Source organism: Geotrypetes seraphini, chromosome 3 (genome assembly GCF_902459505.1).
Source record: "Geotrypetes seraphini chromosome 3, aGeoSer1.1, whole genome shotgun sequence".
Classification (NCBI taxonomy): domain Eukaryota; kingdom Metazoa; phylum Chordata; class Amphibia; order Gymnophiona; family Dermophiidae; genus Geotrypetes; species Geotrypetes seraphini.
Window position 1 is genome coordinate 248,674,230 of NC_047086.1, and position 14,603 is coordinate 248,688,832.

Here is a 14,603-nt window from a genome sequence, read left to right on the forward strand (position 1 = left end):
TCCTTAAAAATATTATGAAAGTCCAGCACATGCCAATGTTTCCTGATAATATTGGCGGCTTGATGGGCTTTCCAACACAAAAACACAGCATTATGTCTGGCAGAGCATTCCAAAGTTTGACACCCACTACAGACATCATTAATATTCCAATTTTAACATGAATGCTAGGCATCCTCCCCTCAATTTCATATTGTTGTCAGACCTTAGATTTCTTTACTTTATGGTCCAGCCTTCCAAAGATTATCTTGGCCACAATGTTTTGTAATACTCATAACCTATGGGTACTTTTTGCGAAGAGGCCCTAAAAAGAGCATTGCAGTAATCAAACTGTGCAGTAACCAATTATTAACCAATCTTCTTAACCTCATTATTCAACAATGGCTACAAGTGCCTCACAAGGCGCAGCTGGAAGTGGACCTTATCCACTACTCTCTGTGGGCCAAAACCTCAAAATGCTATCCCAGATGACTCCTAAATCCTTTACTTGATTGATAGGATATTTTCTGCCACATGAATAAGAGAAAAACTAATAGGGTCACAATTTATCATCATAAGAATATCCTTTTTTTCAGTTAAGCACCAACCTATTACCAACAGTCAAGTTGACAGCTTAGCCATACAGTCATTCATTCTATGCACAACTGCAGAGGAAGCCCGCTTTGAAAATGGCACCATCACATTAATATCACTGATGTAACCATGGTCAGTCAAACCAAAGCATTAGAAGATCTCCACCACTTGGCTGAAAGATATTTGACAGCATGGCCCCTGTGAGACACTGCACTCTAGATATCATAGAAGACGCAAACACATCCTTCCTTAATAATTCGCTCCTATGTTTTAAATACGATCAAACACCCTAGTAAAATCAAACACAACTGCCAGCACATATTTGCCATGATCCAAACATGCAATGCCTGATCAAGCAAAGAGACCAAAACTAAATCCTGTCAGATATCATTGGACTAACAGATCTTTCTAAAAGTCAAGAAATTTGATTAACTGTGTCTTCTGTTTCAATTGTTTTGCATATGTCAACTGGTTCCGAAACTTGACCACAGAACCTCATAGCCAGTCAGATTTTCCAGATATCCACAGCAAATAGACATGAGTTTGGCAGATGCCAGCTTTCCAATATATAAATACATCACATGCGTATTTATAGTAGATATTCTGAAAACCAGATTGGCAGTAATGCTATCAGGGCAGATTTTGGCACCAGTAGCGTCTGTTGTAAAATTATTGCTCTGTATAGCTGTCAAATGGTTTTTCTCATATCCCATTTTTTTCTCTTTAGTGGGCTGTGTTAACTTGTGGACATTGCTTCTGCAATGAGTGTATAGCCATTATTATTGACCAGTACAGTGTGGGCATGCGCAGAAGTGCTATTAAATGTGCCATCTGTCGGCAGACAACGTCACACAAGGAAATAGCCTATGTCTTCACCACAGAGACTGCAAATCAGGAGAAAGACATTCTTGTTAAGGTAAGATAGCATGCACATTCCCTTTAGAGAGTAGATGGCAAAAGAAGGAATATTTATTGCCATGTGAATGGTCTCATACTGATAAGCAAATAAAATTTCATAATGAACCTAGACCGAATGTCTTATTCAGCTTTCATTTTTTTAAAGCATGAGTACCTCCTACTATTGCAAATATTAATTTGACCATGAATTGGAAGCGGAGGTTGTATAGGAAATGAATGTTCTCATTAATGTGCCTCTCTAAGTTCCAAATGAAATTCTCATTCTAGTGCAATGTGTCTAGTTATGCATCTGAACCCACAAGTTGATTGCAAAATGCTGTCAAATCATCTTTGAACTCCTTCTCTTTTCCAGCTTCGTCTGCTCCCTCACCTTTTTTTTCTGCAAGCAAGATGCTCAGAAATGTTTCTGTTCTGTTCTGCAGTTTTATTATTTTTGAGTATTTTTTCTTAGTGTTCAGTTGGAGGCTCTGTGCCCAGAGGTTCCCATTTGTTGAGATCTCTGCCTGAGAAAAGATGCAGACTCGCATTGTGGAAGTCTGCTGCTAGAACTATCAGCCCTTGGGGACACCTACTAACTAGCCAGCCTGCTTTTGTATTTTTGGAGCTCAGGGGCCATCCCCTACATAGCTATTCGCATCCCTAATTTATCAGGAGCTTGAGCGCAGGCTGTTTGGCTCCATTCTGGCTTGGCTGGGCTTAATAGTAGGCCGGCTGCATGATAGCGAATGACATGCTGCCTGTTTCCTGTGGTAAACCTGCGGCAACTGCAGGAAGACCACAGGAAAGGGTAAGCATTTACTCTGTTTACCGCAGGTACGGGAACAAAGCTTTTTACTGCTCCACAGGAGCCTTCTTGGCCCTTCGAGCTAGGGTTCAGGCTTTATCTGCTAACTTTATGTTAAGATTCCTTGTAATTGTTATTATTCATGAAGGTAAACAATTTCAATTCTTTGACCCTAAGCAGCTTGAGGAATTTTTAAGTGCTAGAGAAGAAATTAATGTCATAGCGTGAACCCCATACGCTCGATGTAGACTGGCTAGGGGTAGGGTCTTGGAGCGACCTTTCAATGCATTTGTGTTCCTTTATTGCTTATAGATATTTACTTTTTCCTAATTTTGGATCACAATTACCTAATTGTGGGTGAAAGGAGTTAACTCTTTTTTATTGTATTTTCAGCTTTATTTTATTTCAAGAATTTCTGTTTGTCTCCAAAGTATTGGTGATGTAAAAGTGAAAATTAAAAAAAAAAAAAAAAAAAGTTCAGTAGAATGATGTGGTCTGAAACCAATTTGGTTCAGATGCAAGGCGTTGTTTTTTTTTCCCCGATGAAACACGATAATTGATTAAATACAATTTTTTTCTGTAAGTTAGCTAAGAATGGAAGATTGACTATTGGCCGGTAGCTTGAGCAATCTTCAAGAGGAATATTTGTTTGTTTGGGTTTAGATTGCATAGACACCTCTTCATCTTTTAGGCATGATACCTATAGAAAGACTATGGATAATCATGTTCTGGATAAACAGGCCGAAAATAGAGAAACAGCGTTTTATAAATGCCAGGGCGATTACGTCATGAGAACTAAGTTTGAATAGTCTGAAGAATCTCCATGAGTGATGTTTTCATGAACATTGAAAAAGTGCTAAATGATAAGTGTGAGTGTTTAAGCGGTAAATTAGGAGGTTGTGTAAGATTATTGCATGCAGTTTTTATTTTATTTTCAAAATAGTCTGCCGGATCTTGAGCTGGATGGATAGAGGCATTGATTAATTTTGGATTTATCTTGTGATGTAAGTGATCTAACTATTGCATAAAGGACTGAAGTATTGTTGGCATTAGCAATACATTTAGAATATTTCTTTTTTTCTTCTTGAATTAACTTTTTGTAGAGGGATGCTTTTTTCTTTGTAGTGATTCAATGCTGAGAGGGAACGGTGTTGTCTCCACCCTCTCTCTGAAGAGCACAATTGTCGTTGAAGTTATAGGAGTTCTGAAGTGTACCAAGGGAGATTTTTTTGAGGGATGTAGAAGACTTGTGATGTTCTAAGGGTGCAATTTTGTCTATCAGGGTTTGCATTGTCTCTGTCCAGAGGTTTGATTGGTCTTCGATTGTTACTGTTGAAAATTTGTCTTGTAGAAGTTTAAAGAAATCTTTGATTATAGAAGTGTTGATTTTACTTGAGATCTCTAAAAGAATAATCCTTGTTGGCGTTTGTAAGGTTGTTGAAGGGTATTTTGAGGGAAAAAGTAATTAGAGAATGGTCTGTCCATGGAAGATAAAGATTGTGTTTGAATTGAAACAGCTGGGTAAGAGACATGGGAATAAACACAATATCTAATGTGTGTCCTGCAGAATGCATAGGGCTGGTAATCGGTGGGGATAAAGAGAGGTCAGGTATAAGAGTAAGAACATCAACTGTATAGGAGTTCTGTAAATCATCAAAGTGGATGTTAAAGTTGCCTAAGAGAATTGGGTTATTAGTTGAGATACAGAAGTCAAAGATGGATGATTGTAGCAGTGGCATACCTAGCATATGTGACACCCGGGGCCCATCATTTTTGAACACCCCCCCCCCAATCTGTACAGAAAACATGATTTTTAGTAACAAGCCACACGTCACACATGAGTACCTAGGAAAAGGCAGCATCTTACATACTGCAGTGAGCAGTACAACATCAATACACCCATTGTAAAACTAAACAAGCTAGACTAGTACAGATCAATCCTGCAGTCAAGCCTAACAAAAAACCATGTCTTTCAAACACTCAGAACACAGAAAACATCTTCGCTTAGTATGGAATATGTAATCACAAACTAATCCCTCCCTCTTTTACAAAACTGTAGTGTAGATTTTAGCCACAGAGGTAACAGCTCTGACACTCATAGAATTCTGAGCATCAGAGCTGCTACCACCACAGCTGGCGCTAAAAACGCTCCACAGTTTTGTAAAAGGAAGGATAAAATAGAAATACATAGACAAAGGTTAAATTGAACCAGTAAGAAGCTGGACTCTGCATACAATGCAACACCACAGAAACAGTGACACATGTCTCCTAAAGCAATAAATAAATAGAAAATTTTTTTTCTACCTTTGTCTTCTGTGGTTTCTGCTTTCCTCGTAACTCTCTTCCTTCCATCCACTGTCTGCCATCTCTCTTCCCCTATATGGCATCTTCTCTCCTTCTATGCCCCTTCCAGAAACTGTATGTCCCCCCTTCCATCTCTCCTTTCACCCCCATTGGTCTGGCATCTCTCTCCTCTCCTTCCCTCTCCCACACCTCTCTTCTGCAATCCCTTTACCTTTTTTCCCTCATTTTCCTTTTCAATTTATTTTCTGCATCTGTCTAGATACGTTCTTACTACCCTCTCATCAATGTCCTTTTTTACTGTCTACCTAAAGCTTGCCACCTCTTTCCCTCACCCTTTCCAGTATCTAACTCTATCTTCGTCCCTCAATCCAGCATGTGCCCTTTTTTTCTTTCTCCTCTCACTTCCTTCCAGCGTCTGCTCCCCCTCTCCCTCACACTTCCATTCAGTGGCTGTCTGTCCTCTCCCCCACACTTCCATTCAGTATCTGTCCCTCTCTCTACCCCTTCCATCTACTGTTCACCTTCTGTCTCGCCACTTCCAGTCACTGCCCTCTCTGCCCTTTCCATCCAATGTCTCCCTTCTCTCTCTTCCATACAACATCTTCCTTCTTTCTATGCTCCTTACATAACTATCTATCCTGTGCCCCTTCTCTCCTTTGTACATGATTAATTTCAGCTCTGCCACCTCTCCATTTTTTTCTCTCTGTCACCAACCCATCCCCTATGCTCTGGCATCTCTCTCTTCTCCATTCTTTCCTTCGCACCTCACAGTCTGGTATCTGCCCTTCCCTGATTCTCTGGCATTTCTCTCCTTTCCTTCCATCTTTCCCTCCCCCTCCATGCTCTGAGATCTCTCCCTTCCTTTTCCCTTAGTCTGGCATACCTTCCTCCTTCCCTCCAAGCCCTGGCATCTCCTTTCATTCCCTCCCTCATTTTCCTTCTCCCTCCAGCTGGGTACAGCAACACTCTCCCCTGCAGCTCTGGACTTCCCTACACCTGCTCCCCCAAAATTGCCATGCTTCAGTTCCTCTTCTTCCTCCCTCCCCCTGCGGGACTCTGCGGCACCATCAGCCTTGCAGCTCCGGACTTCCCCACACCTGCTCCCCCCCCTCCCAGATCACTATTATTTTAAATGTTATGGCAGCCCCGGCGCTGTATCCGTCAGAGGAAACTTCTATCCTCGGCCTGCCCCGGAACTCTTCCTGCAACAGTGACTTCCTGTTTCCGCCTAGGATAGCCATGTTTCCGTAAAACAGAGGATGTGAAGTTGACCTACAGCATCTTCCAGAAAGAATTAAAGACCACTTTGTTTAAGAAATTCATGCCCTAGCCAGACTTTATCCCCCCGAACATAACTACCACACCTTATCCTGAATTTCTTCTTCACTTTAGGTATCCTATATCCCCTGTCTGCTAAAATTTCCTCTTCACAATTGTATCCAGTTACTCGCTGGTGCCCTATTATTTTCAATGTAATATGTAAAATAGTTAATTCTTATTCTGCAACCTATGTATAGTTTTCCTTTCAACCACCTTGCACCTTGTAATCGCTGACCCTCAGTGACCCCTTATCTATTCATCTACTGTAATTTGCTGATTGTACAGCTATTCATCATTGTGAACCGCTTAGAAGTCTCAAGATTATGGCGGTATAGAAAAATAAAGTTATTATTATGTATGGACAATGAGATCTTTTACTAGATGATGCTTGTTTTTTATGGATCTAGTATGAGTCCAAAAGGTATCTCGTTGTTTGATAGTGCAGGAGGGTGTGCTAGAGAATTAAACGACGTCAAAAGAATTAGTTGAAGACATCTTGTATTAAATGTTGGTTTTATATAAGGATTTTTGGGGTCCATTCATTGACCTTGGTAAACCAGGATTTGAGATTCTAGTGTCATTGTGTCGGAGAGGTAACTAATAGGGGAAACTGGCATAGAAGAAGTAACATTAGAATATTAATGTACTACTGAATTGTGGTGTGATTAAATGCTCCTTTAGTGCGCACCTTCAGTGTGTGCCACAGAGAAAGCTAAATTTAAAGGGGCTATCGGTCAAATTCCGTTCTTCTGATCTGTAAGCTGATTGGAGCCTAGGAGACAAGAGCAGGGAAAATAAGAAAAAAAACAGCAAGGGGAAACAAGAGAAAATAGAAATAATAAAATCATGTAAAAACACTTACTAAATAGACAAAACAGACAGTTTTAAACAAATAAAATAGAAGTGGACAAGTGGATTGTGAAGCAAGCAAGGTGAGCATGTGCTGCAGAGGAAGCTAAGTTTAAAGTGGATAACAATCAACTTTTGAAGGGCCGAATTCAGTAGAGTCACTGCTTCGCAGCAGCGTCCTTCTGATCTGTAAGCTGATTGGAGCTGGTCAACCTCCAGAGTCAGTAACGTTGCCGCTTTGCAGAGTGTAATCATGGGAATTGTTATACCCTGTTTTATTAATGGGGAGTAAAAAGTGTTTTCACAGGGCTAGACTCCCAGAGGCTCAATGCTAATTCACGCTTATTAGTGGCTTTATTAGTCAAGAGATGTATTTTGCAATTTTGGGCTGAACCTTTAGACCCACCAGTAACAATCTGGCATACATTAATAGCTGAAATGGAGCTGGGTCTCAAACCCAAATAAAAATGTTCACATTGCTGGAGAAATGATACTACAATACCTTGCTTTATGGCAGAGATATGTAATGCTTTATGCATTCCCACAGCCTCACATTTCCACCCAACACTTGACACATTCAATTTTTGTCTATACTGAAGAAAGGAGAGGGGTGAGGGAGTGTTTGATTAGCGGGTGAGGTTGTGTTATTTTCTTATTTTTCTTTGAATATTCTAAATGTTAAAATTCAGGAGTATGTTATCTATCTCAAGAGCTGTATTGCTGTACATTGATCTTTTAAGTATGCTACCTTGTAACTGTTCAACTTTTGATCAGTAAAGATATTTAAAAAAAAAAAAAAAAAAGCAACATTGGTAATTTTATAAAAAGTCGCTTTTCTTGTTTTACATTTAATGGAATTTTTCTGTTTTTACTCTAGCCTGTTTTTTTTTCCCTTATAACCAGGGAAGCCATTCCACCAAAGTAGAAGCTGTGGTCAGAACTCTTATGAAAATCCAGATCCAGGATCCTGGTGCCAAAGCCTTAGTCTTTTCAACGGTACTCTAAATACTATCCATCTCAAAATATAGAAATGATTGCATTTGATAGAATTGCAGTACTACTAACAACAACTGTAGATCTGGGAAGAATCTGGTTGCTGTCATTAGGACCTAGACTGTAAAATGTTCTTAGTATCCAAAAATTAGTACCATATATTATACCAGAACAAGCAGGCAGCATATTCTCACAAATGGATGATGTCATCTATGGAACCCGGTATGGATAGTGCTAAAGTGTACTGTCATTTTAAGCTTTAGAAAGCTTTGAAACTGCCCACACCATACATGCACAAGTGCCTTCCCTCCAGACACCAGCTGATGAGGTCGTCAGTTTTTCATTTTCCACGGAGTAAAGAAGACATATATGGACTTGTCCAGTCAAGTTTGCTTTCCCGCTTTATTTTTCACTATTTTCATTATTTTCTTCTTAGATATTTTTTCTTTACATCTTTTAATTTTCTACAAAATTTCCTTATGTTCATCATTGGGGCATATAGGCAATTTTAATACCTTTGCCCCCACCAACAGCATTGACAGCTTTTCAGACTATTTTTTACTCGATCCGTGGTACACTCCTCCCTCTGTATTTGCGGGAGTTAGGGGCAGAGACGGCACGCGAATAAGGAAAATTTGCAAATAACTTTTTGGACCGACTCTGACCAACCCCTGGACCTTACATGGTGGTCTAGCGGTGATGCGGGGCAGGAGCTATCTTTCTACACTCCTGCCGTGTGTAGAGTGAGACCATGGGTTCACAGCTCATCTCTGCACGGGGCAGGAGTGTAGGAAGATCACTCCTGCCCAGTCCCACCATTAGACCACCAGGTAAGGTCTGTGAATGAAGTTGCCTCCGATCGCTTCCTCGTCCTCGTCCTCGCCCTGATCCAAGTCCCGTGGCCGGTTCTGGTCGATGCGGGCTGCCTCGGAGTGATTCTCTAGTGGGGGGTGGGATGGGGAGGGGGGCAGGCAAAAAATCATGAATAGTCGAAACCGCGATTACTGAAACCACGAATAGGAAGGGGGAAGTGTACTCTGTTTTCCTGCAAGATATGTTCCTGATCTTCGAGGGCTAAAAAAAAAAAATCCCCAAAACAACACTCCAACAAAATGTTTTAAATGTGTTTTTATAAGAAGATATTAGGCCTGATGTCTGGTACCCAGCAAATTGGACTTCTATGCAGTAAAAATTCCTATCAGTACCGGTGGACATCGACATCATCATCGATATCATCACCAAAGTCTGAGGAATTTTCAGCATCAAGTCACTTGATGCATGCCTCTCATCGACGCAGGCTGTCATTTCTGAAGAGTGACTCTTCTTGGGGTTACTAACGTTTCTACACCCTGCTGCACCTATGGTACCAGCTTCATAGCACGCGATACCGTTGCATCCACTTCATCATATGCAGTTGTAACTGTATGGTGTAGGGCTGGCCATGCAACTGCAATGAAGTTAGCCTTGATGACCTCTCTCTCTACTCGGTCCCGTCCCAGCTCAAATAGCTTCAGAGGCTGTACGGAATTGTTCTATCCTTGCTCTGTGGTCTTTTATATCCATCAAGGCTCAGTACTAATTCTAATTTTTACCTCGGTACCATAACTATTCCTGTGACTCAACCTACAATGACCAGTATCGGTGCCTCCACTGTCTTTCTCGGTACCAGCCTATCCTCAACATAGTACATCACTACATTCATCGATCTACCTACCGGTACCGACAGACCACAACTAATAGACAACATTTGTCTCAGCACTTCCAGTACCGAGAACCCTATTCCTTGATGCATATGGCTTTGACAATCTCCTCCTGTGAACATCGGGTCCACACAGAAGCCTCAGACATCAGATCCTCAAAAATCAGCTCGTTCTTTTTGCCATGCTTCTAGAGAAAATAACCGGAGCAACTTCCAGGGTTTCCAGGAAGCTACTCATAGCCTACTCCAAACCAGAAAGTTTATGGCAAGATCAGCTTTTCATACATTGGATGTGACATCCAGAGCATCAGCTATATCTATTGCTAAGAGACATCTGGCTGCAACTCTCTGACATGGACTTTAACGTTCTGGATTGTTTAGCAAATATTTCCTGTTTTGGTGACGAACTCTTTGGGAACAAAGTCGAAGATGCCACCCAAATACTTACACTTATAGTTCTCTGCTGTGCACATTTGCATTGAGAGCACTATTGCGATGAATCAGAGGGATCCACTATAGCTGTAGAGCCTTTTTAAAGTTGAATTTCTTCCTCTATTCATCATAACTAGACCTGTAAACCAGAGGGTTTCATCATGGGTATAGAGCCTATTAAGGATGAAACGCCTCTTCTATTTCTCACTGCCAGAGCTATTCCATAGATGAATCCATCATGGGTATAGAACCTGTCAAAAGATGGAACATCTCTTCTACCCATCACCAACTTCTCTACTTTAACCAAAAGAATCAACTATGGGTATAGAGCCTTTAAAGTTGGATTGCTTTTTCTTCTGTTGGTCTACTTGTTTCACACTCCTCCACTACAGAATGTCTTTGTGGCCCATGGACAACACCACAGCTCTCCAAAGACCCTGGAGACAAGCACAAACTCCCACAGGGAGGAAGATGGGAGGTGCATACTACATACTCCCCCTCAGTTTAGATTCTTATCTTCTAGATTCTTCAGACCTCCATCTGATCCATCTATCCATGACCTCGACATTAATGTCCACTATCGCCTTGTGAAACTTCCACCGCTCCACATACATACAACCTGTTTTTCTCTTGCCATAGGGATTCTTCACAGTATAAATCAAGTTCTTTAACCACTGAACCTCTACCACTGTGCCATCAATGCTGATAACCTTGTGTAGATCTAAAGGATATTGACTATGCTTTATTGAGGCCTTCCATACTTCCTTCAGAATATCTCACCCTACCGACCACCTGTTGAGCTGGTACAAAAAAAAATCTATTCCTTGCATGTCAAGCTCAGACTTCTACTCCAACTACTTCTTTATTCTAAAGAACTTGGAGGACTAGGAATGACTGTAGGAGAGAAGGAGGCCACTTACATATCCTATTAATGATTATTTTATCTCCTCATAATAATAATAATTTATTTATATGCCACCATACCGGGGAGGTTCTAAGTGGCTCACAGCATGAAGAAAAAAAACAGTACATACATTTTCAATAAAAATCTTGATAAAATACAACAAATGGCAGTACATACATTTCAATAAAATTGATCAAGATGAAAGTGCAAACCATGCAGATAAGAAATATAAGAATAAAATGCCACATGGTTGAAATAAGAGAAAAGGCAAAACCATTACAATGTCAGCCTATTAAATAATTGAGTCTAATAATTTCCTAAAATCTAAATAAGAAGCTTCTAACATCATTTTTCTGAGCCATATATTCATTTCAGCGGCCAGAAAAGAGAAAGGAACCTCTTATACCGGCAAAATTTTATAGAAGGATAAGTAAATAACTGCGCTCTCCGTGTATTTTTATTAAAATGACTCCAGGAAAAATGAGAAAGAAGATAACCTGGTGACAGACCAAATGCTACTTTGTAACAAATACAAGAAAACTTAAACAATATTCTAGACTCCACTGGTCTAATCTGTTTTCATCTTTGGTCTAGCTTTGTAGACCTCTTACAGGCCTCTGTCTATCCCTTTATAAATATATGCACCTCATATTCTTGGGCATTCCATAAGGCTGAGACGTTCATCTATAAAAAGTCTCATCTCCTCATATATATTTATTACTCTTAATTCCAGAGCTGTAATACTTTTATATCCCACTAGAAATCCTTGAAATATAAAATTTTTTTGCTACTCTCTATGGAGTAAAAAAAAATAAAAAAAATCTAGTACTGGCATCTTGTACCCAATTACCTTAACAGCAGCTCGAACCTACTCGATTGCATGTTCCTACCCCTGTAATGAGTTATATTTCTTCATTGGTTTCCAGTTCCATTGTTTCCATGCTCCATTCGTTATGATATGCCTACCATGTATGCAGTTAATATTATGTACTCCTTATTCAACGTTCCAACGACTGCTTTGTTGGATTTTGGTCTCCATAGTACTAAATTTTATTACCATACTTCGGTGTTTCTAGTTTCTTCCACGGTATCGAATCCGATCACATACCTCAAGCAGTGAGTGCTCTCCCCTTGCTTCTCCTATTTGTATTTGTACATGGCACAGAATGCTTTTGTTAACAAGTTTCCATGTCTTTCCCACTGAGCTAGTGGACTTTCCATTCTACTGCCAATATTTATATCCTCAACTTTTGGGAAAGTCCTCATACCAGCCTGCTTCCTCCAATTCAGATAACCCAAATTGTCTCTTCATTGACCACACTTTTCAACCTCTGGTTGCATGATTGTTTATCACATTCTACTGCTACCTAGTCAACATCATTCTTCCATTTCTTTCCTTTTTTCTCATTTCTAAACAAAGACCTCAGAAACAACTTTAACTCACAGGACCTTATACAGTCAAACCTCGGTTTGCGAGTAACGCGGTTTGCGAGTGTTTTGCAAGATAAGCAAAACATTTTAGCAAATCGTGACTCACAAAAACCTAGCGTTGACTCGATTTGCGAGTCCCCCCCCCGCCCGCGAACCGGCATATTCCCCCCACCCTCTGCGAACGCCACCCGCCCAAACTGAAGCCTTATCCCCATCTGGCACCGGCACGCAGCACCAACCCACAGGAGGTGCTGATGCCAGACTGGGCCTTGAGCTTTTACTGGTCCCCCTTTTTTTCAGCAGATATCTTGAGCAGTATTACTTGGTACATCTTGAGGGCTGGCTCTCTTCACTTTACAAGTCATACCAGAGCTCTCAGGCAGCCCCCTCAGGGGTACTACTGCTGACATATGGCCTCACTCCGATTCAGCCAGTCTTTCATTCCAACTTCTTCTACATTCTCCTGTCAGCAGTCACGGAGTTTCTCTCCTCCCTATGTTTTATTTCCCGTTTTTTCCTATAACATTACTCTATTCAACAGGAACGACATTTCCATTTTGCTTTGCAACTTTCCCTTTCGTTTTCCATTTGTAATGAGCTAGGATAAAAATGGCTACAACTAGTCTTTTGGTCTGGTCATCCTTAAACATGCCTCTTTCCAGGAACCAATCTACTGTTTATCCCAGGACAAGCAGGCAGCATATTCTTAACACATGGGTGACGTCACCGACGGAGCCCTCGGTACGGACCTTTTTAACTAGAAGTTTTTAGTTGGCCGCACCGCGCGTGCGCGAGTGCCTTCCCGCCCGACGGAGGAATGCGTGGTCCCCAGTTTCTTCGTTTCCGCGGAGCGAAGAAGACGCGTGTGTTTTTTCAACGGCCGTTGAAACCACTTTTTTGCCTTCCCGCTCGCGCTTTTTTCCATATTTTTTCTTCCTTTGCCTTCGGGTTTCTTTTTCCTTTGATTTATAAAAAAAAAAAAAAAAAAACTTGCTTTTTTTCCCCTTTTTTCGTTTTTGCCCCGGCGGGGCCTGTTGCCATTATACAGGCCTCGGGGTTCGATTTTGCGGAGGCTGTTTTCCCCTTCATGCCCCCGCAGGTCGGTTTTAAAAAGTGCCAGCGGTGTGCACGCCCGATCTCCCTCACTGACCCACACAATTGGTGTTTGCAGTGTTTGGGTCCGGAGCATCGGGCGGACTCCTGCACCCGCTGTGCCACTCTTCAAAAGAGAACCCTTAAAAACCGAAGAATTCAACAAACTCTTCTCTTCGGCACCGGGTCGGCGATGGACTCCTCGACATCGACAGCGGTACCACAGAAATCGGCACCGTCTACTTCGACACCGCCCAACCCCACATCGGCGTCTCTGGCGCCAGGTAAGCCGGCTAAGAAGCCTTCCTCTTCCCTCGAGCGCCCTCCAACTACGGTGGCGACGCCGACCTTGCCGGCATCGCACCGGTCCCGCAAGCGCTCCGCCCCGATCTCGGTGAGTGCCTCGTCATCGGCCTCCTCATCGCCGGGGCGTGGAGCGGCATCTAAGGAACCGAAGAAAAAGAAAGCGGTTCCGATGCCACCCCTAGATGACCGTATCTCGGCCATCTTAAAAGTTCAACTCCAGGAACAGTTACAGCAACAACTCGAGCACCTGTTGCCCACTATCCTGGCACCGCTCCTTCCGGTACCAGACCGGCCCGAGCCCCGTACCGAACCCCCGGTATCCACCCCTTCGGTACCTATCAACACCTCCATGCCGATTCTTTCGGCTGAGCAGCTTCATACCCATCCCGTGGTTCACGCCCATACCACATCGGATCCTCCTCGGCACCAGGCAGTGCGTCATTCTTCCCGGGACCGGGATCGACGCCGGTCTTCCTCTCCTGGTACCGTTTCGGTGCGCTCTGGAAAATCTTTATCCAAGACTCACCATACCGCACCTTCCACCCCGGTGTCTCGACATGCACCAGAGGTCCGAGACCCTGACTTATGGGAGGACTCCCCTCTCGGTACCGAGGAGGATCCCTCCTCATCTGATGAGGACCCATCGGCACCCGATGCCACATCCAAACCGGAGCAGTCCTCATTTTCTAAATTTCTGAGGGAGATGTCTGCAGCCCTGTCCCTTCCTTTGGAATCTGACTCAAAGAAGTCTCAAGCCTTCCTGGAGGCTTTAGATTTCGAACAACCTCCTAAGGAGTTCCTCAAGCTTCCCGTGCATGACATCCTACGGGAGACTTTTTACAAAAACTGGGAGAATCCCCTTACGGTACCGGGGGCCCCCCGTAAACTGGACAACCTCTATCGTGTCATCCCTATCCCAGGGTTCGACAAGTCTCAATTGCCCCATGAGTCCCTTCTTGTTGAATCCACCTTGAAAAAGACTCAGGGCTCCAGTGTCTATG

At 42.3% G+C, this 14,603-nt stretch overlaps 1 protein-coding gene across 3 annotated transcripts in view; it reads left to right on the forward strand.

Moving 5' to 3' along the window:
* Positions 1 to 14,603, forward strand: part of SHPRH (SNF2 histone linker PHD RING helicase) — a 299,247-nt gene that overhangs the window by 248,877 nt on the left and 35,767 nt on the right. For all 3 annotated transcript variants that reach the window (XM_033937312.1, XM_033937311.1, XM_033937310.1), the window contains 2 exons: positions 1,298 to 1,486; positions 7,649 to 7,741. In XM_033937312.1, coding sequence (XP_033793203.1) covers positions 1,298 to 1,486; positions 7,649 to 7,741 — 282 coding nt within the window. The remainder of the gene's footprint in view (positions 1 to 1,297; positions 1,487 to 7,648; positions 7,742 to 14,603) is intronic.